At 37.2% G+C, this 26574-nt stretch overlaps 1 protein-coding gene across 1 annotated transcript in view; it reads right to left on the bottom strand.

The window, feature by feature from the left end:
• Positions 1–26574, bottom strand: part of EFHC2 (EF-hand domain containing 2) — a 78904-nt gene that overhangs the window by 36356 nt on the left and 15974 nt on the right. Inside the window, exons 3-6 of the mRNA XM_060770230.2 lie at positions 18257–18407; positions 11623–11846; positions 4419–4670; positions 3132–3242 (exon numbers count right to left, since the gene is read on the bottom strand). Coding sequence (XP_060626213.2) covers positions 3132–3242; positions 4419–4670; positions 11623–11846; positions 18257–18407 — 738 coding nt within the window. The remainder of the gene's footprint in view (positions 1–3131; positions 3243–4418; positions 4671–11622; positions 11847–18256; positions 18408–26574) is intronic.

The following is a 26574-nucleotide window of genomic DNA, read 5'->3' as shown; positions in this document are numbered from 1 at the left end:
CCATATGAACCGGCCAGAGTTCTAAGATCTGCAGGGGAAGGCAGGGGAATTGATTGTTTTTAACTATTTGTGATTACTGCTGCTATGTATTTTACTTGTTGAATTGTTGGCATCGAATTGTGCCGGTTGTAAGCCGCCCTGAGTCCCCGCTAGGGGGTTGAGAAGGGCGGGGTAGAAGTACTCGAAATAAATAATAATAAATAAATATGAGTCTCCTCCTCTTCTTCTTCTTCTTCCTCCCGTATTTTCTGGGTACAAGATGACTGGGGATTTTCCATCTAAAATTGAGTGTTTAAGATATACTCACCGGATTAAACACACCTCTTTTTTGTAGTAGCTTGAGAGAGCTTTCTTCTCTCTGGGCTTAAGGGTCGTCTTCTGCCGGAGGCTCATGGCGAGAGAGAGCCAGCATAGGCCGGCAGCGGGGACAGCCCAGCGGTCTCCATGGCAATGCTCCTCCCCCTCCCCTTTCCTCCCTTCTCTTCCTCCTGCCAAGCCTGAGGAGGAGGAGAGCTTTCTTTGCTCCAGACTTGAGCGTCATCTTCTGTTGGAGGCTCATGGCAAGGCTGAGCCAGAACTAGGCCAGCAGCGGCGGGGACAACCGAGTGGTCTCCATGGCAATGCAGCTTGCCGCTCCTCCTCCCAGCACTCTCTCTCCCTCTGCCCTCCTCTTCCTCCCCCCTCCCTCCTCTCCTCCTCAGATCGTGCCCCTTGGGACATCACGGGCGGGGGAGGCAGCCATCTGCCCTCCTGCTGGAGCAGGGCACCCGAAACAGCTGCTGTTGCGCCCCTCTGGCATCACTTGGCTCCCTCTGTCAGGCTTCAGTCTCCCCGAGGGGCTCCTTCACTCCATGCCTACCTCGGCAGAGGCAACATGAGGGAGCCACTGGGCAATGGAGTGGAGGAGGAAAAGCCACCTAGAAGACTTGAGGCTTTTGTTTGGCACCCTTGCCGAAGTAAGCACTCAACCTTTAAGCAACATTCACTCATCCCTTCCAAAATCTTTAATAGAATAAATTTTATACCCAGCATATTAGATGACCCCCGATTTCTGAGGAGATTTTCCAGGGTTAAAAAGTCATCTTATATGCTAGAAAACACAGTACCATTAACAGATATATAATGTATAAGCAGGGGGCAGAGCCCCCGGTGGCGCAGTGGGTTAAACCCCTGTGCTGGCAGGACTGAAGACTGACAGGTCGCTGGTTCAAATCCAGGGAGAGGCGGATGGGCTCCCTCTATCAACTCCAGCTCCTCATGCGGGGACATGAGAGAAGCCTCCCACAAGGATGATTAAAAAAAAAACATCAAATCATCCGGGCGTCCCCTGGGCAACATCCTTGGAGACAGCCAATTCTCTCACACCAGAAGTGACTTGCAGTTTCTCAAGTCGCTCTTGACATGACCCAAAAGAAAAAAGAAAAGAAAAGCAGGGGGCGTGTTTTACTTATCTTTCAAAATTTTTGTTTGTTGTTAAAATGATTTCAAAATGTGGTGAACTTTAATTGTTTTTAAGTTTTATTGAACATGTTTCTAATACTGCTTTGGATCCCATACTGGAAGAAAAGTGGCACACAAATGAAATACATAGATGCCCTCCCATGAAGATCCTAAAACTTGGTAGATAGTCTGAGTTCAAGATATACGGTGATTTACAGATCATAACCAGTACTTTGAAATTAGTCCAGAAATGGATCAGTAAGGAGCCAGTGAAGCTGTTTCAACAAGGAAGTTCTATGTCCCCTGTAAGCAACCCCAATCAGCAGTCCGACTCCAGCATTTTGGGCATAATGCCATTTCCAAAACTTTCCATAAGCAAATCCAAAAGTGTATGACATAATCTAAAAGTATTTATCAATGGAGCTCAATCTGCTTTCTCAATAACAGCTGGTGCACTATGTTTAGCTGGATAAATCATCATCATCTTAATTATCATCATCATCTTCATTTATATCCTGCCACCATCTCCCAAAAGGGATCTGGTGTGGCTTACAAGGCACGACAAGTGTAGTTTATAACAAACGGTTCATGAGTATAAAAACAATATTACATAAAATTTATAAAAACAACCACTATCAACACATAAAATAAAAACAGTTTAATGTGCAGATCATCTGTAAGTAAAACTTCGTTGTTGTTCATTCATTCAGTTGTTTCCGACTCTTTGTGACCTCATGGACCAGCCCATGCCAAAGCTCGATGTCGGCCGTCATCACCCCCAGCTCCTTCAAGGTCAATCCAGTCACTTCAAGGATCCCATCCATCCATCTTGCCCTTGGTCGACCCCTCCTCCTTTTTCCTTCCATTTTCCCCAGCATAATTGTCTTCTCTAAACTTTCCTTTCTTCTCATGATGTGGCCAAAATACTTCATCTTTGCCTCTACTATCCTTCCCTCCAGTGAGTAGTTGTTCTTAATTTCCTGAAGTATGGACTGGTTGGATCTTCTGGCGGTCCAAGGCACTCTCAGAACTTTCCTCCAACACGACAGTTCAAAAGCATCTATCTTCTTTCGCTCAGCCTTCCCTATGGTCCAGTTCTCACATCTGTAGGTGACTATGGGGAATACCATTGCTTTAACTATGCGGATTTTAGGTAAAACTAGCTGCCTTCAAATCACAACTAAAGTGCCAAAATGTCAATCTCATATGGACCCATTTCAGCCTACTCGAGGCCAAAAGCCTGCTTAAAAATCCATGTTTTTAGGCTGGATCGGAAGGACTCAAGGGTAGTGGCTAACCTAATGTCTTTTGGAAGGGTATTCCAGAGCCAGGGAGCCACTACATAGAAGGCCCTCTCTCTCGTCCCCACCAACTGTGATTGAGACAGTGCCAGAATTGAGAGAAGAGCCTCCTCTGCTGATCTCAAAGCCCGCGCATTCCTGACCAGCAAAATCCTGCATTCCATAAATGCATTCCTGGCTGCTAAACCTGGGCTGAAATCTGAATCCAGGAGTACACCCATGTTGGGAACATGAGGTTGCATTCAGACACAGACTGAATCCTGATCCCTTGATTGATCCCTTTTGACTGACCAAAAGCTACTTTGTCCTGTTGTGGTCCAACAACACCTAGAAAGTCACAGGTTCCTTAATCATGCATGCTATAGAGTACAGGCACATATATGTGCTTACCTTACAATTGTCCAGAATGTAACGGCCTTTATTCCCCACTAGTCCTCCAAAAACATTCAAGACCGTCCGATCCGTAATTGTACCAGGTTGGTACAGTCCAACTGGAGCATACTGGAGTGCAGGAGGCAAAAAAATAGGCTGTTAATATCTATAACTATGAAAACAGCATGAGAATATCAGGAGTTATCTGCTTCTGAAATTGTTATATGGTATGATTATTTGTCTATGCAGTCCAATACTGTCTCCTCTAACAGTGACTTCTCCAGAGAATCTGGCACATGGCTTTCATGTTACCTACTATCTTAACTTTTTATCTGGTGATATCTAAGATTGAAGCTGGACCTCTTTATGTCAAACATATGCTGTTCCATGAAGCGATGAGTATTCTCATATTTCACAGTGTAATTGATTCATGAAGTTGAAGACATTTTCCCTCAAAGCTTTAAATGGAACAAAACAATACATTTCACTGACTTCTTCTGAACTCAAGCATTATGATGAACAGTTGAGTTTCATGGATGTTTTTAAACAGAAGATGGAACTAGCTGATCATAAAGTATTTTATGGAATTGCATTTTCAATCACTAAGAATTAAAAAACTGAAAACTGAGAAAGGGCAATAACATTCCGTCCAAGCTTTTTTCCCCTTGTTTTCCTAGAAAGGCATATTATTTAACATGGAAGGCTAAATTGTACTAATATATGGGATGTCCCAAAACAGTATACACTTTAAAAACTATTGGAAGCTATGGTGATTATTTGAAGACTAAGTAAATATACTTACATTTAAGAATATATGTTATAATAATGATCTGAACTCAATCACAAATTCTATCTTAAATTACAAGTTTATGTTCAAATTGTCGTCCCTGTACAGCAATGTACCACTCTCATTGTCAATGCATACAGCTGCAAAACTCACTTAAAGTTTCAGGATGCTTATCTACTGTTGTAATCAATAATCTTGTTAAGAGCATATACATATTTGGGGATATATCTATATTAAAATTCTTCAAGAAATATTATATATATTGGTCAATTATAATGCTCTTAAGGTACACATTTCATGTAACTACCATTCTTTCTTTGTTTCATTTTCGAGCAGTACTGAACTGAAAGGATCCACTGTCTGACTTAAATCCTTAAAGCTCATCAATATTTTATTTGGATTAAGGAATCAAAAATTTGATGGATTGCATCCAAAATATTCCAAGCATCTTGATTACTAAACAAATTTTAGTCTGTAAATACCCTTTTACAGTCAGAGAAAGATATAGGAATGCTTACTTTTGGTAGCTTCTGCCTATTGAGAAACAGAGGTATAGTATCCCGACCTGAGTTCATTGGTATCACTTCTTTTACTTCAATGGTATCATCAGACAAAAAATAATGTAGCACCATTTCTCGTGCATCCCCAAACATAGTTTCTGTGTCATCCCAAATACCATAAAAGCGTAAAACATGTCCATCATGCTCCAAAAACTGTCGAAGTGTGTCAAAGCGTTCGTATGGACGCAAAGGTGTCATACTGTCTATCAACTGGAGGTAAAAACAAAAAAAGAATTATTTCTCAAATTTCTGCTGCCTAACTACAGCAAACTCTAAAAGAATCAATTCTTATTTGCATGACAATCTTAGCTTTTTAAAGTTTTTAAATTACACAGTATATCTTTATGTCAGGTTAAATAATGAGTAATATACAGGTTCTAGTGACTTCTAGATTAGAAAAACCCCTTTTGGCCTTAAATCATGCTAGAAAGAATATGGAAAAATTGCCCCTCATGTCCTCTACAGGGCATGAGGGGTCTTTTCCAGATTTTTAAAAAATTTACAGTGAGGGAGGGAGGAATCACCCTCCTGGGTCCATTAGAGGCAGGTTAGTCACCTTCCCAGCTCTAGGAACCTTCCCAGCTCTAGGAACGATGAGAATCTCTGCTTTAAATAAAACCAGGATTCAATTTAACTATAACCATGAATATCCATATTCTGTTGTCCTTTGTGGTGAGCCACTCAGGAATTTCAGTAAAATAGGGCACATTTCAAAAGAATTATAGCAAATGAAACAAAGGTTTAATGTAAGCACAGATTTGAATGATGGTTTCATTTTCACAACAAGAAAAAATTGAAAACCCTTTTTTTTTTACTTTTTCCCCCGACTTTTTATTTTTACAATACAGAAAATACATACCTTGCACACACAAAACATTTACAATTCCCACCACCAACATGAGGATTATTATCTTTCAGATATTCATTTCTTTTTGAGACAATCATTATTTCTTTATCTTTATACATTTCCATCCTATATGCTATATAGCATTTGTATCTTATTTCTTATGACCTGATCTCCAGAATCATTCATAATATAGTTCATTACCCTTGTCCATCTATCTTCCATTTCTCTCATTCGATTTTCATTGATTTTAAAATCATTTAATTTCACATTCATAATTTCAAATTCCATTTGCTCCACCATATAATGGTACCATTTATTTATTGTCCATTTTGATTTATCTTTCCACCCTAATACTATTACTGCTTGTGCACATTCAATTATTGCTTCTTTTATTTCCCTTTTATTTCCCATTTCCTCTCTTTTCCCTAATACCGCTAATTCCTTTGTTATGACCCACTCATTTCCTAATATTTGATTTGACACATTTTGTATAGTCTGCCAAAAATCTTGTACATATTCACATTCCCACATCATGTGCATAAAGTGCCCTTTCTGGTGGCATCCATGCCAGCACTGACTACTCCCCTCTTTATAGTAGTATGCTAATTGGCAGGGTGTGCGATACCATTTGTGCAATATTTTCCTCCTCGTTTCTCGTACTTTAGTATTCCTTTCCATCCCTATTATCTCTACCACATTTCTCATTTCTTGTTCCAAGATTTGTAACTCTGTTTTCAAGTCCTGTATTGTACATCCATCGGCCTCTATTAGCATTGTATATATTTTGCTGGCCTGTGCCTTCTTTCCTTCCCCTTTTTCTCTTATTATCTTTAAAAAGGCGGTATCTTCTCTCTTAACCATATTGATATTTTCTTTTGTTTTGCAATATGCACAGATTGCTCTTATCTGTAACCAGTTTTCTTGCCCAAGCCATTGTTTAATTTTATTCTCCCTTACCTTTCCCTCTCTGTCATATAATTCAATTTATAAAATTGAAAACCCCACCTTTATTAACAGTAACAATTATTAAAATTAAGGATTTGCAAAGCTATCCATACAAAGCAAAACAATTACTTTTTTATCGTATCAGAAGTGAACTGAGGGTATAGTTGTAATGTATTTAAAAACACAACGTTTAAAAGCTTGGCATTATACTAAATGTCCTTTGACCAGTAGCTGGCCAACTGGAGTGCCTCTGGTGCTGCTATAAGAAGGTCCTCCATTGTGCATGTGACAGGGCTCAGATTGCACTGTAATAGGTGGTCAGTTGGTTTGCTCTTCTCCACACTCGCACGTTGTGGACTCCACTTTGTGGCCCCATTTCTTAAGGTTGGCTCTGCATTTCATGGTGCCGGAGCGCAGTCTGTTCAGTGCCTCCCAAGTTGCCCAGTCTTCTGTGTGCCCAGGATCGAGTCTCTCCTCCAGTATCAGCCATGGATTGAAGTTCCAGGTTATAGCCTGCCACATTTGGACTCTCGCTTGCTGAGGTGTTCCTGTGAATATCTCTGTAGATCTTAGAAAACTATTTCTTGATTTGAGGCATTGGCATGCTGGCTGATATCCAAACAGGGGATGGGCCAAAGATGTCACTGCCTTGGTCCTTTCATTATTGGCTACTACTTCCCAACAGATGTCAGGTGGTGCAATACCAGCCAAATAGTGTAATTTCTCCAGTGGTGTAGGGTGTAGACATCCTGTGATAATGCAGCATGTCTCATTAAGAGCCACATCCACTGTTTTAACTGAGTGTGTGTGCTTAGCAGCAGTGTAGCAAAGCGCAAGGGCAAAGGTCTTCACTATCTGGTTGTGATACCCAGGTTGTGCCAGTCAGCTGTTGTATGATATTATTTCTAGCACTCACTTTTTTCTTGATATTCAAGCAGTGCTTCTTGTAGGTCAGAGCACGGTCCAGGGTAACTCCAAGGTATTTGGGTGTGCTGCTATGCTCCAGTGGGATTCCTTCCCAGGTAATCTTCAGAGCTCAAGATGTTTGTCTGTTCTTAAGATGAAAAGCACCCATCTGTGTTTTAGATTAGTTAGGAATCAGCTGGTTTTCCCTGTAATAGGTAGTAAGAGCATCTAAAGCTTCAGAGAGCGCGTGTTCAACCATTTCAAAGCTTCCCGCTTGGGCAGTGATGGCACAATCATCAGCAAAGATGAAACTCTCTGTCTCTTCTGGCAGTGGCTGATCATTTGTGTAAATTTTAAATACTGATGGAGCAAGCATGCTCCCCTGAGGCAGGCCATTCTTCTGTTTTTGCAATCTGCTTCTATGGTCCTGGAATTCAACAAAAAAGCTCCTGTTTTGTAAAAGATTTCCTATGAAGCGTGTGAGGTGGTAGTCCAAAAACTTGCAGCATGCAACCAAAACAAATAATACATCTCTATTATAAGAAAGGATCTTTCTATACCTAAAAATTGAAAAAAATGTGTGTCAATACCAACAATCCTCTAGTTATCTTATATGACTGTCACGCTTTAGTTTTTCTACATGTAATCATTAGTGGAACATAGGGAGGTGGGGACCTGACAAGGAGAAGATAGCTTTAATTCTCAGATCACTGATACCTGAACCAGACTTAAACCTAACCATGCAGTTCTTCTAGTTTCAAAATGCATATTCTAATGGTACTTTAAAATTATTCCTTTGTTATATCAGGCCTGTTGAATAAGATTTAGAATTGAACCAAGTGGTGGCTATAAATGAGAGCAAAAAAAAAAGTGAAAAGGATCAGAGATATAGAAGCAAATCAAATAAATAAATATGGAAAAGAGATGACTTTGCAATATGTCTTCTGTGAGAGAAAACAAGCATATGATGAAGAGACCTGAGAAATGCAAGAGATAAGAACAAGGAAAATTAATTCATGTGAGCAAGGGATGGGGAGAGATTGAGAAAAATGTAGATGTGATCACAACTGGAACAATGCAACAGTGAGATTAACAAGCTATGGAACAACATGTTCAGAGAACCTTGAATTGGTGCAAGAGATATCAAAGGCTTGGCTTACATTTTACCAAGTACAGCCAGTTCCCAACTTACGAACAACATGGGTTCTGTAGGTTTGTTCTTTAGCTGAACTTGTATTTAAGTCTGAACAGGTACATTTTTAAAGTGTAACTCAAGATAGATAGATAGATCGATAGATAGATAAAAAGCTTTGGGAAGCATAGGGAAGGGTTAACACCCCTGTGGTGTTTGTTTTGCTTTCTGTGCCCCTGTTCAGAAGATTTCACCTCACTTTCTGCACCCTGTGATCATTGGATTTTTTTTTAATGGCTTGTTGTGGAAACAAGGACAGTTGATAAAGGTTCAGTTGCACCACCTTGTCCTCATGATAACTCTTTCAGGAGTGAATTTTTCTCACTTCCTGTTTTTTCACCCCTGCCTGTAACTTTGATTCATTTGTAAGATGGATGTTTGTAACTTGGGGACCGCCTGTATAGAAAATAAATACCAATGGTTATATCCACAGATATATAGCTTCCTCGACCATGGTTATATGCAGTTCAAGTAAATATACCTCTCATTTCATCCTCTCCAAACCAGAAATCATGGATAACTTGGGGTAATTGACACATTCATTTAATGAAATAAGACTAAGAAACAGATTTAGCTAATGTTGGTTTAATTTTGAAGCAGAATTATTATTTGATTCAGATTCTATTTTCCCTCTTATTTCACATTGTCTTGAACTATAGTACTGAGACAAAACAGCATCACAGAAATTGATACTTGGGGCACATCTAACTGACCACTTACATCGGTTTCAAATTGGTATTGAAGAAAATGGTTTCACTGTGATTACATATGAAATCCTAGAACCAGTTTACACAAACCACAGAGCACTGATGCACATTAAGGGATTTCTTTCAGGAGCTTTCCTAGAAGTCTGTTGTTTGGCCAGTGCAGTTTGAAGCTAGCTTCGAATTGCATTAAATGGTCAGTGTAGATGGGGCCTAAATGAAAGTTACAATAGTACAGCTATACTTAACAGAAGACAACTATGGTAAAAGTTGCTACTTAAAAGGTTGTAGTGATATTTACTTGCCTCCAAGGAGTATTGCAAATAATTATAATAGTTCTACAATGATTCAGATTACTGCTACAGTTTTAATGAATGACACTGAGAAGTTTCAATGAAATACAAAATTAAGTTTAACCCAGGTCAAGAAGTGTCCATTTAACTGATTTTAGCTAATCTCTCCCCGATGTATCTCTCATTTTTTTCTCAGAAACAAACTTGCTGGGAAACATTACAAGACAATAAAAAGACTGACAAAACATTTAGGCTGGATCTACACTGCGCTATGTCTCAGGATCTAATCCCAGATTATCTGCTTTGAACTGGATTATATGAGTATCCACTGTCAGATAATCTGGGATAAGCAGATACTCTAGGATCAGATCCTGGGATATAGGGCAGTGTAGATCCAGCCATAGTTAGATAAGTGGGGAAAGCCTACTCATCTTTCTTTCATCATACTTCTTTTGGGACTTTGCTTCCTGCATCCTTCCTTCTTGTTTTTTCTTCAGCTTATGTCTTCGTACTCATGGTCTAATAATCCATTGTCTTCCCTTCCATTGTATTTCCCTCAATTTCACTTCTTTTCCCCAGATAACTGAAGTTCAGGCTCATCCCCATCATAAGACTCCCCCTTCCTTAACCTCTTCAATGGAAGTCTATTTTTAGCCATAGCATAGAATTCTTTCTCATTCTCTCTAATCTATTCTGTTATTTCATCCACCTAACTTGCAACTTGTTTTCTACTCCCCTTCCAATGTTTTCTTTTTCTATCCCACCCTTTAACTGTTTTTGTTTTGTTAAGAGAAATAAAACTTTTCCTCCCATTCGTTATGAGATCTCGCAGCATATCTTTTTCAGCATCCTCCTTTTCCTTCTAGTCTCTTCTATGCCAGTATCTTTAGCTCCATCCAGCTTTCCCTCAGATTCCTACTTGTAAGCTTTCTATTATGCCTCCTTTATTTCAGCCACTTTCCTTCTATTCCATTTTTCAGTTTCAATTATCAACTTCTTGTGCCTTTTTACACTAAACGTTCCAATCTTCAACCATCCTGCCTTTCTAGAACTTTAATAATAATAATAATAATAATAATAATAATAATAATTTTATTTCTCTCCTCATGGTGGGTTACGGAATATATTACTTATGCCGTGGCTCTGTTAACAACCGAGAATTTCTCCACTACCGATGACCTGAAAAATGTAGATTGTTTGCGCCCAGCTTTCATCCCTTTATCAGCTCAAACATATTATCATCTAAATATTTATTTACATTACAAGCATATACTTTGTCATGGATCACTGTCAACAGTGAGCAAACAAACATTAATCATCAATCCACCATTAGGTTGGGTTTTTAAAGAATTCTCCTCTTTCATAAAAGGCTTAAACATTTCCCTTCTTCACTTCTACTGGTATATATAGGAACATGCAAAAGGATACTTATTTACCAGTGAGTCACATTTAGTGATGAATTAATCAAAATTTGTATCCTTCAAATGCAACAATCAGTACACAAAACCCTTTCTGCAAAGGTCTGGGGAGTTTAACACAGAGGAGACATTGACGATAAATCAGTTGAAAATCTCAAAGAGATGCAAAAATAACATGCAGATGTAATATATGTCTTTTTCCAGAGCAGTAAAATAACTACTGTTACAACTGTAACGGATCATACTGCTTTTTCTGGGAGATTAACATTGTTTTTATGGTGCTTTATATCATTTTGCATGCCACGTTCCTGGCAGAGAATGTTTTATTTCCATTATAAATAAATTTGAAGGGAAAGACATTTCATACACACTCCTATACACCCTCTGCACTCTGAAGTCACACTATGCTCAAAAGAGCTTGGTCTCTGTTGGTGTACACAGGACTGCACTATTATGATGCATGTAAAGCATTTTCTTTTCTACTTGTCCGGTACTGGTTTTCAATGAATTTCTAGTCAATATCATGCATATATTACTATCTACAGCGGACACACACAAAAATTTGGTAGATAGGTGTGTTGAAAGCATCAATTTTAATGGTAAACAGAAGAAAATGCAACTGCAAATTGTGTAACAATTTGTGTACAATTCTAAAATATATTCATCTGCTCATCCATGTTTTCGCCTACCTTAGTGGTAAAATGTAATCTAATAAAGCATGCTTTTACCTTTTAAGAAGATTTTTTCCTTCACAAATAAAATATATTCACAACATTAGCAACTAATGAAGCTTTTAATCCATCTTTTATGCAATCTGTAAACATTTGGATTATTTTAGCTTTGCAAATACAGCTAACCTTTTGACGTTCTTTAGTGTAGGGGTCATCAGGACGAGTCTGTGCAGGGTTTAATCTGACTCCCATCTTCCTCAAAAAGTTTTTGGTGAACTGATCACAATCTGTAATCCTATACCTTCGACCATAAAAGATAATATCTGTGTCAAGATTGAAATTTTCTATAGTATAGAACTGGTCTTCATTAGGAGGCGGAAGTGGAACCCGATGACGCCGAAGAATAGTGCCTAAGTAAGGAGGAAACACAGTTAATATCATCTGTTCCACATTCCAACTTTATACTGATTATGTCACTGATATGAAAACGGTTCTGCATGGAAAATTAAATACTCCCAAAACTAACAAGAATCACAAAGCAATAATCATCCAAAATCACAGTGAAGGAGAAGGAAAAGTTGCTAAAGTCCAGGGCCCATATACACACCATTTCACAACAACCTCACCATTAATTCAAGAGCCCTTAAGAGGACAATTTCACAAGGTCTCTTTTTTTCTTTCTTCAAAAGATAATTGAATTTTTGCCATTAGCATTTGACCCATCATGGAAAGAGGGACAATTACAATCCATTACTTGTAAATTATACATTATAAAAACATGAGTCAAATAAGTAAAAATGGGCAGTAAACACAAAATCAGGGTTTGGCATGGCCAAATGCCATATTAAAATTTGTACTTGACATACGGACCTGCTTTTCTTGGTCTGGGTCTTTTGGATGAAGCTGCTTTTGACAATTTCAAATAGTACTGCAACTAAAAGCTGCTTTTTCATTTAGCATAAATTGTAGGATCACGGTAATTTTGAGAACAGATAAATAGCCCCTCAACTTGTTAACACCTCCTTCTTAATATAACCTCCTAAAATATTCCCATTATCCATATAATAGAAGAGGGAAACACTGGCTGTTGAAAAGGAATAGGTGAGTAATTATACAATACATACATTATACATTACATAAATATTTTCTGAAAGAAAAGGGGAAAAATGCAATAAAAACACCCAGTGGAAGAAAAGGAGGTCCTCTCCTCATTCTAAAGAGGGGGGGGGGGGGATTCAGCACAAATTTGATCTAACTTGGTGCACTCTTCTAAACCACTCTACTCCAGAACTAAATTATATTAAAAATTAATATATGAGGGCTATGATATGACATACTGACATACTTACCTGACTGAGGGAGAAAGACTCGGAGCGATATTTTTCCCAGCGGTAGGAGTGGGTCTGAACATCAGACAAATCAGGAGAATATCTGCCCAAATAGAATGCCTAGCCAATTCTTCAATCCATGGGTTAATAATGCTTCAAAAGGAAGTGGATTCCCTAGCAGGGATGCTAATGCAGCATAAACTGGCCTTAGATTACCTGTTGACCAAGCAGGGGGGGTCTTTGTGTATGGCTAAATACCACATGTCACTATATCAACAAGTCAGGTCAGATTGAGGAAGATGTTACTAAACTCCATGAGATTATTACCAAGGTACGAGCTACCTACTCCCAAGCAGATGGAAATTGGTGGAATGGGCTGACCTCATGGTTACCAAGTTTTGGATGGTTAAAAGGATTATTCTTGGGTATTGTTATGTTGATTTTTATATTTGTTTTAATGGTAATGTGTTTTCCCATCATCATGAAGATATGTCATAAATGTACCGCAAGTGCGATTCCTACTTCACGTCAATTAGTACTAGTTGCAAGAAAACCTGAATATTATAAAAATCTCATAACTAGATATTGATTTTGCTTCAGCTTCTGTATCTTCAGCTTTCGCAAAAAGAAAAAAAACGGGGGAGTGAAGGGGTGAATAGAGCTTATTAGGAAATTATTAGTGCCTATTGGAAAAATGCTGAAAACTGTAAAAGCCTAAGGGAGAGTCTTGTCCTTTGCCATAGAAAAGGTGCAAGGACAAGAGGAGAGACAGTTTTGGAAGAGAACAGGAAAGAACAGGATGCAGGGCTGAAGGACAGGACAAGATGACATCCAAGGATCTGCAGTCATAACATTGGTACAAGAGACTCCTAAGTGGGTAAAAGGGCTCTGTCCTTGTAGAGTTGAAAGGAAAGGAGGTGAAAGAACATGTTTTGAAAGAAAGTTTGGAAGAGGGGTGGATCTGTTCATGACACGGCAGAAAAAGGGTATAAGAATCAGATTGAAAAGATCAGATGGCACAGGCAGCTTTTTTGATAGACATCTGATTGTCTCGCTGTCCCTGTCTCAGTGCGGCCACACTTGAAATAAAGAGATTTTTTGCTTCAAACCTCATGGAGTCTGGCTGACTTTTTAAGATTCACCTTTAAGCCAAAAAGAGAGTTCCCTTCAAAACAATGACATAGCAAATGGAAAATGCTGTGCTATCGTAGTTCACATCACCAACATGCTACTCCTCTGACTAGTTGCTTCAATACTGCTGTGCCCGTATACATTTGACATTCTGCAAATTCAATTGTGTATGCAAGTCATAAAAATAATAAAAATTGTAACTTGGAAAACAACAGGATGCTATGGACTAACAGCATTGGCTGAATTCTTCATAAAAAAACAAATTAAGACTAAAATTCCAGAGAAAAGAGGTTGAGGAGGAGAACTATATTCCACTACCTTTATAGGAATTAATACTGGTACTATAATGTCCAAATAGACTATCAGGCCTACAAGATTTAATACATAAAATGCTCCAAAGTCAAATCAAGCAAGAAATCCTTCACTGCATATGATCAAGTTATTTTTTTAATGTAACAAAATTCAAATTTTGAATGTGCATAAATTGGAATATCCCTTCTGCAGGTCATCGGTGAGCATATCACAATAGAAAATGACAAGAAAAATTAAGGAAATGATATATGTTTATTACACCAAATGCATGCAACAGAAAGATTTTGATAACACCTTAAAATCCATTAAAACTGAAATATATTTACTAGTAGTTGTATACCTATTTAAATAATCCACTATCTACATTACAGAAAACTGAAATTGTACTGATGGTACAGCTGACTACTAGCCATTTGAAACATTCTCCCTCCCACAACAAAAGACAGAAACTGGAAACAACAAGTGAGTAAATACAAAACTAATGTTTTCTGTAAATACATTGTTTCACATTCTGCCTAGAAATGAGTGAAAGGATTGCTCTCACCTGCATTTTGAATTGGGCCCAGAAGCAGATCGGCAACCAATGGAGCAGGTGATCTGCTTCTGGGCCCAATTCAAAATGCAGGTAAGAGCAATCCTTTCATTGGCTGCCAATCTGCTTTGGGGGGGGGGGGATGTATAAAACTTTAACTTGTAGATCAAGGGAATGAAGTCCAAAGGAATTATCAAGTCTAAATCCATTTGGCAGCACTACTGATACCAAAACATTTTGTTGCTTGTTGCATGCTTTTGAGTCATTTAGATTCAATCATTTATTTTGATATGATACCATTTGGAACCCCATTTGAGAACAGATATAAGCAAAACAAGTATTGTTAATATTATATATTTCTTTCTTTCTACTTACTTAAAATTGATATCCTTAGATAACTGGGTGGTTCTCATATTTCTACTTGTTCTTATATTGGATTTTTTTTCTTCCCTAGAAATATTAATGCATGGTCCTAAATGTAACTGATAGTATAAACTTGAGTTGACTCACTAAATCCACCTATTATAGTACTGGATTTTATGCATGAATTGCATGTGCTATGATTATATACCCTTGTACTATCTATCTTTACATAGTTTCTCTGTAAGATTACAACTAAGTCAACTTTATTATATTAGAAATTTCTAAATTGTTTCTTTACCTGCAGGACATTCCATGGTAATATATACAGAATCATTAAAACAAATGGCTCCAGGAATTTGCCTTGAATTGTGTGATTTTTAGGATTTATATGTTTTAAATATGTGATTTTAAAGTAATTGTTGTTTTTCTATATTATGTATGTTTGGCATCAAATTGTGCCTGTTGTGAGCCGCCCTGAGTCCCCTTCGGGGTGAGAAGGGCGGGATAGAAATGAAGTAAAATAAATAAATAAATAAATAAATAAAATATACAAATATACAAATTTCTGTTTAGCCAATATATTTTGTATAATATAAATATATTGTTGTATTTGTATAGGCAAAATAAATATTTTAATAAGAATCATATAAACCAATCAACAAAACATTAATTTAGGGAGATTGTTAAACTATTACATTTTTAGCCAACACTGTAAAAGTTGACACATACAGTAAGTTAACAGATCACTAATTTTAAAAGATACTGTTAACTGTACTAATATACTGGTGCTGATAGGAAAAGAAACTGGTGGAGGATTGATGTTTTGCTGCAGAACAATGAAGATATGACTGATAGTTTCACAGACAACAGACTAAGTAGTGAAATGTTGATGCATAATATGCAGCAGATAGGACAAAACCCTGGGCTCTGTAAACAATTTCATTTATAAACAAAATCTGGAAAACAGTATTAAGGCATTCAATATTAATTTTGCACCATCCAGTTGGCATTTATGGATGATACTTCACCTAATTATGTAATTACATTTGTATCTCTTCCAGCAATTCTAAGCTCTCTGAGCTTCAAATTAGGCAAAAAGTGTAAAATGTATAATGCTTAATTCACAACCCAGAAGGCTGCAAAAATGGTTTTAGGTCTGTTGCTTTAAATACATTGCAATAATAAACTGCAGGAATTTTTTCAGAGAACTTCTAGCCTAAGGTCAGTGGCGCTATAGTTGCCATCCTACTGAGAGAAAGTACTTACTAAATAGTACAAGAAAAATCACTCTAAGCACATTTTTCCCATTTGCTTGATAGGCAATATGCTCTATTGCCCTTTTCCAACTAAGATAACCAGACTATGAGTATACGCAGAGCCAATTTTCTGAAGTATCTGGGAACATCAGAGGCCCTGAGACAATCAGTGATTCACTGAAGCTGGAGGACGTGCCTGTGGCCTTATGTGCCTGACTGCACTTCCCTTCTCATCCAGCTGGCCTTGGGGAAGCCTGCCAGCAGGCAATGTCTTCGCTCAGTTAGCACGGGATGACCTTGGGGAAGTTGGCCAAACCCCTTCTTAACTGTGCTCTGGATCGAGGGAGATGGAGTTCACTGAAAAGAGGAGTTAACACTTAAGGGACAAACATAACCTTTCCAGAACAAAGCACATTGGTTAGTCTGGGTTCAGTGAACAAACAGGAGATTACGCAATAGGCAACAATCTTCCCATGCAGTCTGTTCCAACATGGAAGTTTTCCATCGTTTAATATATTTTGACTCTGGAATAACAGAAACCTTCTGAATCTTTTCAAGATTGTTGTTCCCCCTTTCCATCCATCAATACAACATGTTGTGCATGATATTGTGTTCTGTGAATTTGCCCTGTTCTTGCTTATTCAAGAGTTCTGTTACACATAGAATTTACTGTTTGTAGCAGTTGTAGCAGTTTATGTTTAAATCTTATAAGGTGTTACTTTTAAAAATTTTAGAACCTTCCATGACAGCAGAGGAAGGGTCTGAAGGGAACACACTCCTCTCAACTAGAGTTGGCAAGAAATCTTTACCTATAAAATATCATAAGTATAGTTATAAGTGTGTTATTTTGTAACCCTTCTTTATGCTGTGCCTGGTCCCCACCCCAAGTCCCTTCAGGTGGCGGGATATAAAAATAAAGTTATCAGTAGTAGTAGTAGTAGTACGTGGGTTGCTCTGAGTTTTCCGGGCTGTATGGCCATGTTCCAGAAGCATGCTCTCCTGACATTTTGCCCATATCTATGGCAGACATCCTCAAAGGTTGTGTGGTCAAAATGTAAGGAGAGAATACTTCTGGAACATTGCCATACAGCCCGGAAAACTCACAGCAAACCAGTGATTCCGGCCATGAAAGCCTTCAACAACATATCATAAGTAACACTGTAAAATACACCCTAAAATGAACTCATCATGTTTTCCTTGTTTCATGTCTCAATTCTGACCAGATGAGAGTCACAAGAAAGAAAATGAAGCAGGATTTTATAAATCCTACATGTATCAACTTAACAGTACATGGAACCGGATGCTGTGTTTAGAGCCACTGAGGAAAAAACTCTCTTTGGTGAAGACAGATTTTATCAGAATGAATAACATATTTTAAAGAAAAAAAATCATGGATCTTCTACCACTGGTTCCATGACTAAGATTGGATCTAAACTGCATTATTAGGCCAGATAATGCAGTTTGAAACTGCATTATATGGTCGTTGTAGATTCATATAATGCAGTGTACCTCTAGTCTAAGAGAGAGGGGAAGGAGGTGTGTGGGAGGAAGTAACAGAGCAAATAATTCCAAGGGGGAAACACACCAAGGAACCATAAATACATATCTGTCTTATTGTCCCCAAGAGGCACAGTCTTCTATGCAAGATTAGTCACATTTTTTTTCCAGTTCAAACATTCAAATTCGTTTTAGAGATAATGAGCTATTTGCACTATTGTTGGCCACAATTTGAACACTGGGATATCTATTTTGGTTGATCCTGACTTTAAATCTAATATTTAACCAGCTCTTGCTTATAAGTAACAACAAAAGTATAAAAAGAACAAATTTGATCAGGTCAACAAAAATCAAACTCCCTTAGAACTTCAGAGAAATAGAACATTTGAAAATAAAAATACCTTGAGGAATTCCACTATTCTTCACCTGGGGTTCAACCACCTGAATTGTGTCATCTTCCAGATAGAAGTATATTTTACAGTGTCTTATTCTATACAGTTCTTGATTCTTGTCAGGAACTTCTTCATCAAAGTAGGCATCAAAAGATAATACCTATACAAAAAATAAATTGACAACTGTCAACATCCTATATGTTGTAAGCAAAGATGTAAGCTGAACAGATCAGTGTACACTACAAAATTTATGTCTGAGAGTGACAGGAGGATATCAACCTAACATTGTCTTGAGTTATTTTTGTCAGGCAGGTGACATACACTGGTTTCTTTCTTTTTAAAAATATTTTTATTCAAACATAAAAACAAAGAAAAAATATAATTGTAAAATTAAATACAAAATAAAATTAAAACTATCACAAAACATTTTTCATCTATATAAATAAAAATGTAATGTTGGTTTATGAGATTAACAGAACTCAGAAACCACTGGACGAATTGACACCAAATTTGAACACAAGACACCAACTAAAGCAATCTATGTCCTTCACTCAAAAAAAATTAACCGGAAAGAACTTAAACCCCCCACAAAGCTAAATGACTATTCAGAGCATGTGTTAAAAGAAACACTCTCCCCTGCCCTTCCCTCCAGCACAAGGGAAAAAAACCCAACAGCTGAGAGAAAGGTAGATTGAGAGAGGGGGGGAAAGGTGGCCGGTATATCCCTCTTGCTACCCCCTGCCTCTCTCTTCCCAAAGGATTCAGAGAAAGAGAGGGAGGGAGGGAGGGAGGGAGGAAGAGAGAGAGAGAGAGAGAGAACACCCTCCTCGAGATCCACCCCCTCCCTTTCCTTCCTTTCCTTTCCCGCTGTTGGCAGCATGGAGGTGCCTCCACTGCGAACTCACAGAGGGATTGTGTGTGTGTGTGTGTGTGTGTGCGCGCGAGCGCCCAGAAAGCTCACCCATACTGAGTTATGGGAAAGAATTCTGGGAAATGAAGTCCAATATTCAAAGAAAGGACAAAAAGGCACGCTCTGTGAGTTAGAAAAGGCTGTCCAGGAAGGCACAATCAAAACACTCCTGAAAGATGGCCATCCATTTTTACTTTATAGCAACCCTGGGTTATAAAGTAAAACTCTCCAGGTGTTTTGGACTTCAACTCTCACAGTTCCTAACAGCCTGTAAACTGGTTGGGACTTCTGGGAGTTGAAGTCCAAAACACCTGGAGGGCTGAAGTTTGTCCATGTCTGATCTAACATCATGTTATCTGAGTCCAATATTTCAGGCCTTTTTACAAGACCACCGCATATGGTAAAATGTTCCAACATTTTTCTTGGATTTCCAACAGTTACTGGATACTTTTATACATTTTTAAAAACCTATTTAGTGTCAGATACCACCTGTACATCATCTTATAAGGCATACACTGGCTTCCATTTAGGTCAGCAATTTGATTCTAATGTTTACATTTTATAAAATGTAATACTTCTTTCAAAAACATTAGTAACATGCATTTTGAACGGAACAAGTATCTGCTGGGATTTGGTTCCAGGACCTTCCCCACCACCATGGATATCAAAATCTATGGATGCTCAAGTCCCATTATATACAATGAATGGCATAATCACATGGAATTCCTTAAATCATCTGACAAATAAAAGCATATTGGAGAGAATGTACAGATCTATGAAATGGCAGAAGGTTACCCAGAAGGCTATGCCTACACATCAGCATAGTGTTCAGCAAAAGCAAGGTTTGCTTTTGGGGATTCTTTCCCCCAAATGTTTTCAAGCCAAAGTTTGTTGAATTCATAAGTAGAACCCAAGGATATGGAGGGCCAACTGTACATAATGCTCACATTCATATATAGCACATACACCATAAAAATGTACTTTACTAAAAAAAAAAAAAGAGAGAAGAAGTCTAAGAATATGTGGATGATGCACTCCTGTGCATTCTTACCCAAGAGGCAATCACGTTACTTTCAAGCATGTATAGGATTGTATAAACTACATAATAATGAATTCCTTCAGTGAACAAGTGGATAGCACAAAATATAAAGTATAAGACTTTGTGTATTGTGAAATACAGGCAGTTCCCAACTTAGAAACGACTCAAAGTAACAAACGGGAGAAAGGCAACAGGAAGTGAGAGGAATCTACCCCTAACAAGGGCAATTCACTCCTGAAAGAGATATCATGGGAATACGTATCCCCAATGAAGGTTTCTCACCAATCCTTGTTTCCACAACAAGCCACATTTTTCAAAATCCAATTATAACCGGGACAGAAAATGAGGTGACTGCAAAAAACACACACACACACAGCAGGGTGTTATCCCATCCCTATGCTATCCAAAGCTTGTTGATACATACATACATCCATACTGAATTACGCTTAAAAATATACCTGTTCTGACGTACATACAAATTCAACTTAAGACAAAACTTACGACAAACCTTACATATATAGAGGGGCCTGCCTCTATATATGTAACAGGGCATAGGCATTTATTCCAGGCATGTGGCCAACCTAACTGTATACATGAGATGTTCAAATGAGAAGCATAGTGAATTCATGCATAATGAACCCAAGAGTGTGGCCACATTAAAGTGGTACTAGTATTGTATTCAATGATTACTGGCTGATGTAATCAGAAAGAAGGCGGACAAAGCTAACTGGCCAATGAGTGTTATGTCACCAAATAAAGATCACTAAATTCCTTAGCCTGATTGGAGAATATTATTTATGTAAGTGAGGGCCTCTAAAGATCTGTATGCTGACTGGACAGAGAAAGGCTGACAAGGATACAAAATTGTTTGAGAAGAGACAGATAGCAAGCTGTCTGCGAATGTCAACCTCCCACATATCAAGATGGCTGTGAACAACTGTGCTCATAAAAGTTCCAGACTATGCTGGTAAAGTCTATGCTATGCTCAAAATGTATGTCCCATGATATCTGCAATAGATGATACTATGCTCTTATCCACAAAGTTAGGTTTAAATTAAACATAGAGATGTCTGCTAAAGCAAAGCAGAATTTTGAAAGTTCAATTCCTTATGACTATATGAAGCCTTACATACAATGTAATAAAACTGGTGCGCTGAAACATTGAAAGTGTACTGAAACCTTTAAAAGAATTTTAATATGTAAATCTACGACTAGAGAAAACGAATAGCCCGAAAGAATTACATGGGCCTGCTCACTCTCCCATAATAATATCCTGAGATTCCAATACCAAAGAGTGCTTATGTGGAGTATTAATGCTAATAATAATATAATAATAACAATAATAAATGATTTTTATTAAGTATTTTATAAAACAAGACAACGAAAGAGGGGGAACAATAAGAAGAAGATAGAAAAGTAGGAAAAAGGGAAAAAAAGAACAAAAAAAACTAAACTAAAAAAGACTAAACTAACCTAAACTATTCTAAAATGACTTCCACTCCAACATCAGGATCTTTTCCGTCAACTTCTTCTACTCTTGTCTATTCTTATCCTCTATATTTATCTAAATTTCTTTTCATAATCATAAAAAGAAGTCCAATCTGTTCTCTTTAGCGGTTTCCCGGTATTTCTTCTCATTAAAAATGTCAATTCGTCCATGTCTCTAATTTCTTTGACTTTCTCCAACCATTCTTCAACAGTTGGTATCTGTTCATTTTTCCAAAATTTGGCAAAAATAATTCTTGCCGCAGTAGTAAAATACGTAAGTAGTTTATCTTCATTGTCCTCTACTTTAAGATCAGAGTCCGTAAATCCTAGTAAATAATATTCAGGTTTCTTTTTAAAACTTCTCTTCAATATCTTTTGTATTTCTTCATGTATAGATGCCCAGAACTTAATTGTTTCTTTGCACGTCCACCACATGTGGAAGAATGTGCCCGTTTGTTCTCCACATTTCCAACACTTATCTGAGACATTTGGGTACATATGGCTTAGTTTGTTCGGAGTCAAATACCATCTATAAAACATTTTGTACCAGTTTTCCTTCAAATCCATGGCATAAGTATATTTCAACTTTTTATTCCACATTTGTTCCCATTCTCTAAATTGAATGGGCCGTCTTAAATTTTCGGCCCATTTAATCATACAGTTTTTAACCTGTTCCTTTTCCGTTTGCCATTGGATCAATGTATTGTAAAGAGTTGTGACTACTTTCTTCTCAGTTTTTAAAACTTTATCCCATGTGTTTTCTTCCCAGTCAAATCCAATTTTTTGATCTTGTTTGAAGTGCTCTTTAATTTGAAGATAATGTAACCAGGTTATATTTCCGAACATATTCTTAAGTTGTTCAAACGATTTGATCTTCATTTCCCTTTTCAACAGAATATCCTTGTATCTTGGCCAAATCCTCCATCCTAAAAGTCTTCTTTGATGGGCCTCCATCGCCGAGACCCAAAGAGGTGTAGCTTTATAAAAGAGGGCTTTGTATCTTAACCATGTCCTCAATAGGGAGGCTCGCACGAAATGATTTCCAAAATTTTTTTCCTTAGTTTCTCTATTATACCACACATAAGTGTGCCAGCCTACCCTCAGGTCATGGCCCTCTAAATTTAAGCACTTTTCCTTGTTCAAATTCATCCAATCTCTTATCCATGATAGAGCACATGCCTCATGATAAGTTTTCAAGTCTGGGAATCCCAGACCTCCTCTCGTTTTTTTATCAATTAAGTTTATGTAATTAATTCTTGGCCTTTTCCCTTTCCAAATGAATTTAAGTAGATCTTTCTTCCATTTTTTAAATAAGGTTTGATTTCTTATTACCGGTATATTTTGGAATAGGAATATGAGTCTTGGAAGAACATTCATCTTTATTAATGATATTCTGCCCAGGAGTGATAGATTTAAGTAGTTCCATTTTTGTAAGTCCTTTTGAATTTTGTTCCAAACTATTTCGTAGTTATTCTTCAGAAGTTGGCAATTTCTCGCGGTAATCCAGACTCCTAAGTATTTAATTTTCTTTACACTCTCTATCCCCAATTGTTGTTGAATCTTTATTTGTCTCTCCTTTTTCACATTTTTAAATAACAGTTTTGTCTTCTTCATATTCATTTTGAATCCAGCCACTTTTCCAAATTGCTCTAATTTCATTATCCAATGTTGTAGATTTTTATCTGGATCTTCAATTGTTCCTAATAAATCATCTGCAAACGCCCGTATTTTATATTCGAATTTGCCGATTTTCGTTCCTTTTATATTTTCATCTTCTCTAATTTTCTTCATTAGGATTTCCATGGCCATTATAAAAATCAGTGGGGATAATGGGCATCCTTGTCTAGTGCCCTTCCCGATTTCAAATTCTTGTGTCAATTGTCCATTTATTTTCACTTTAGCTTTTTGATAGTTATAAATAGCATTAATTGCATTGTTAAATTTTTCTCCCATATCCAATTCTTGTATTAATATCTTGAAAAAATCCCAATTTAAATTGTCAAAAGCTTTCTCGGCATCTATTGCTAAAATGGTGAATTCTTTTTGATGATTTGTCTCATAATATTCCAAAATATCAAGGACGTTGCGAATATTTTCTTTCATATGTCTATTTGGGAGAAAGCCCGTTTGTTCTTCTCCAATCCATTTATTAAGAAACACTTTTAGCCTTGTGGCCATAATATTTGCAAATATTTTGTAATCCGTATTTAAGAGAGAGATCGGCCTGTAATTTTTAATATCATTTTCCGGTAAGCCTTCCTTATGAATCACTGTAATTTCCGCTTCTTTCCATGAGTCTGGAACTTTCCGATATTTCATCGCTTCATTTACGATAGTTTTAAATGTTGGTAGTAACTGTTGTTTAAAGGACTTATAAAATCCAGCCGTAAATCCATCCGGCCCTGGGGCTTTATCTCCATTCATTTTATTGATTGCTTTTTCTATTTCCTCCTCCGATATCTCTTTATTCAATTCTTCTCTATCCTCATCCGTTATTTTGTCTAATTTCATTTGGCCAATGTACTCCATAACTTCCTCTTTCTTTATTTTATCTTTTGTATATAATTGGATGTAAAATCTCCTGAATTCCTCTATAATTTCTTTATCAGTCCTCAAATCCTTATCCAATGTAGTTATTTTAGATATATGATTTATTTGTCTTTTTTTCCGGATTTGGTTCGCCAACCATTTACCAGGTTTATTTGCATTTTCAAAAGTCTGTTGTTTTAGGAACTTCAGTTGTATTGACTGAGATTCTAACTCTGCATGGGTTTTCTCTTGTTTTAACACCAAAAGTTGCCTCTCTATTTTTTTTCCTTGGTCTCTTTTTTAATTCTGCTTCCTTAATTGCTATTTCAGCCGCCAACTCATTTAACCTTTTATTTCTTTCCCTGTTTTTCCTTGCTCCTTGTTGTATAAAGTGTCCTCTCAGAACTGCTTTGAAAGCATCCCACACCACACGTGGGTCCGTTTCCTCCACTTTATTTATTTGCAAATAGTCTTGAATTATTTTGTTATAATATTCTTTATCCTGTTCTGTTTTTATTAGATTCTCATTCAGTCTCCATCTCCTAGAATAGTTTTTATGGTTAATACAAATTTCTAAAGGGCAGTGATCTGACAGGTCTCGTGGTAAGATGTTAATTTCCTTTACTTTGGCGGAGAGTTTTCTAGTTATCCAGGCCATATCAATCCTGGACCAGGATTGGTGTCTATTCGAGAAGAATGTATAGTCTTTTTTATCTTTATTTCTAATTCTCCATATATCTTCTAAATCAAATTCTTTTTGCAGCTCTATAAATTTTTGAGGGAGTTTCCCTTCCTTTATTTTCTTTTTCTTCGCATTTTTGTCTATTTGAGGGTCCATCACTCCATTGAAATCTCCTAACAAAATCAAATCATCAAATTCTGCTTCTTTTAATTTAGAGTTCAAAAATTCAACAAATTTTGTTTTTGGACCATTTGGTGCATAAATATTACATATCAATATTTTTGAGTCTCCAATTGTTATCTTTACTGCAATGCATCTTCCTTCCAAGTCTCTGAAAGCTAATTCTGATTCTATTGCTTCTTTTACGTAGGTTACTACTCCTCTTTTCTTCTTCTCATATGAGGAATGATATTCTTTTCCTAATTTTTTGTTTGGGAGGTGTGCAATATATTTATCACTGATATGCGTTTCCTGTAACGCTATTACGTCATAATCCAATTTCTTCAAGCTATTCCATACTTTCTTACGTTTCTGGGGGGAGTTCAAACCATTAATGTTATTTGAGAAACATTTTATTTGTCGTTCCATCATCTATTCGTTCCCATCCAGTCCCAATCCTATATCGCCAAAAGCCATTTCCGCTGTTCCAGTTGCCTGTTGTTCCACACTCTGATCTTCTTTTTCTTTTTCTTCTTTCCGTGGTGTCATTCTTGGTGTCGTTCTCTGTGGTTTGGGATCTTTCAATAAGTAGCTATAATCCTTTGGTGACTTATATCTTGCCTTTTTCTCTTTGCTACCCTTTCTTGGGGTAGATAGTCTTCTTTCTTCATCTCCTTCCGCTTCGTCTCCTTCTTCTTCTTCCTCCTCTCCCATTTCTTCTTCTTCTCCCTGTTCTTTCATTAATTTATCATAGAACACTTTAGCCTTATGCTCAGATGTTAGCCAATGTCTTTCTTCATTATATGTCACCATTATTCCTTCTTTTCTCTCCCACCTGAATCTTATCTCTCTCTTTTTCAGCTCTTCTGTTAGAAAGAAATATTTTCTTCTTCTCACTAAGGTCATCTGAGGAAATTCTTTCAAAACTACAATTTTCTTTTCTTTGTAGAAGATTGGGTTTCTGTTACTTTTAAACAAAATGTCATCCCTCACCTTCTTCCTTGTAAATTTTACAATCACATCCCGTGCGGTTTTATTCCTCCTTGCATAGAATGAAGAAATCCTATAAACTTGATCCACCTCTTGTTCAAATTCATCCTCCTCGCATTCCATACAACTTGCCAGCATTTTAATAACCAATGATCTTATGTCTTCTTTATCCTCCTCCACTATATTTCTGTATCTTAATTGGAAGTCCATTTGCATTTGCAGTAATCTCTCTTGTTCCCATTCCATTTTTTCCCTATGTTTATCCAGTCCTTTTATCTTCTGTGCCATTTCTAATTGTGTTCCCTCAATTTTCTCTTTAGAAACTTTTAATTCTTTCACCTCCCCATGTAGTTGCGATATGTCTTCTTTTATCTGGCCAAATTCTTGCTTTATTTCAGACTTCAAAACCTTGAATTCTTCTGTCATCTTTGTAATAATTCCCTCTTGTTTCTTATAATATTCTTCATGTTTAGCCTTAACCTCCTCTTTCAATTCCACTTTCAAAGCATCTTGTTTTTCCGAGATCTTTT

This window comes from Anolis sagrei, chromosome 3 (genome assembly GCF_037176765.1).
Source record: "Anolis sagrei isolate rAnoSag1 chromosome 3, rAnoSag1.mat, whole genome shotgun sequence".
Taxonomy (NCBI): Eukaryota; Metazoa; Chordata; class Lepidosauria; order Squamata; family Dactyloidae; genus Anolis; species Anolis sagrei.
Note: the sequence above shows the minus strand (reverse complement) of the source record. Positions and strands in the feature narration are given on the sequence as shown.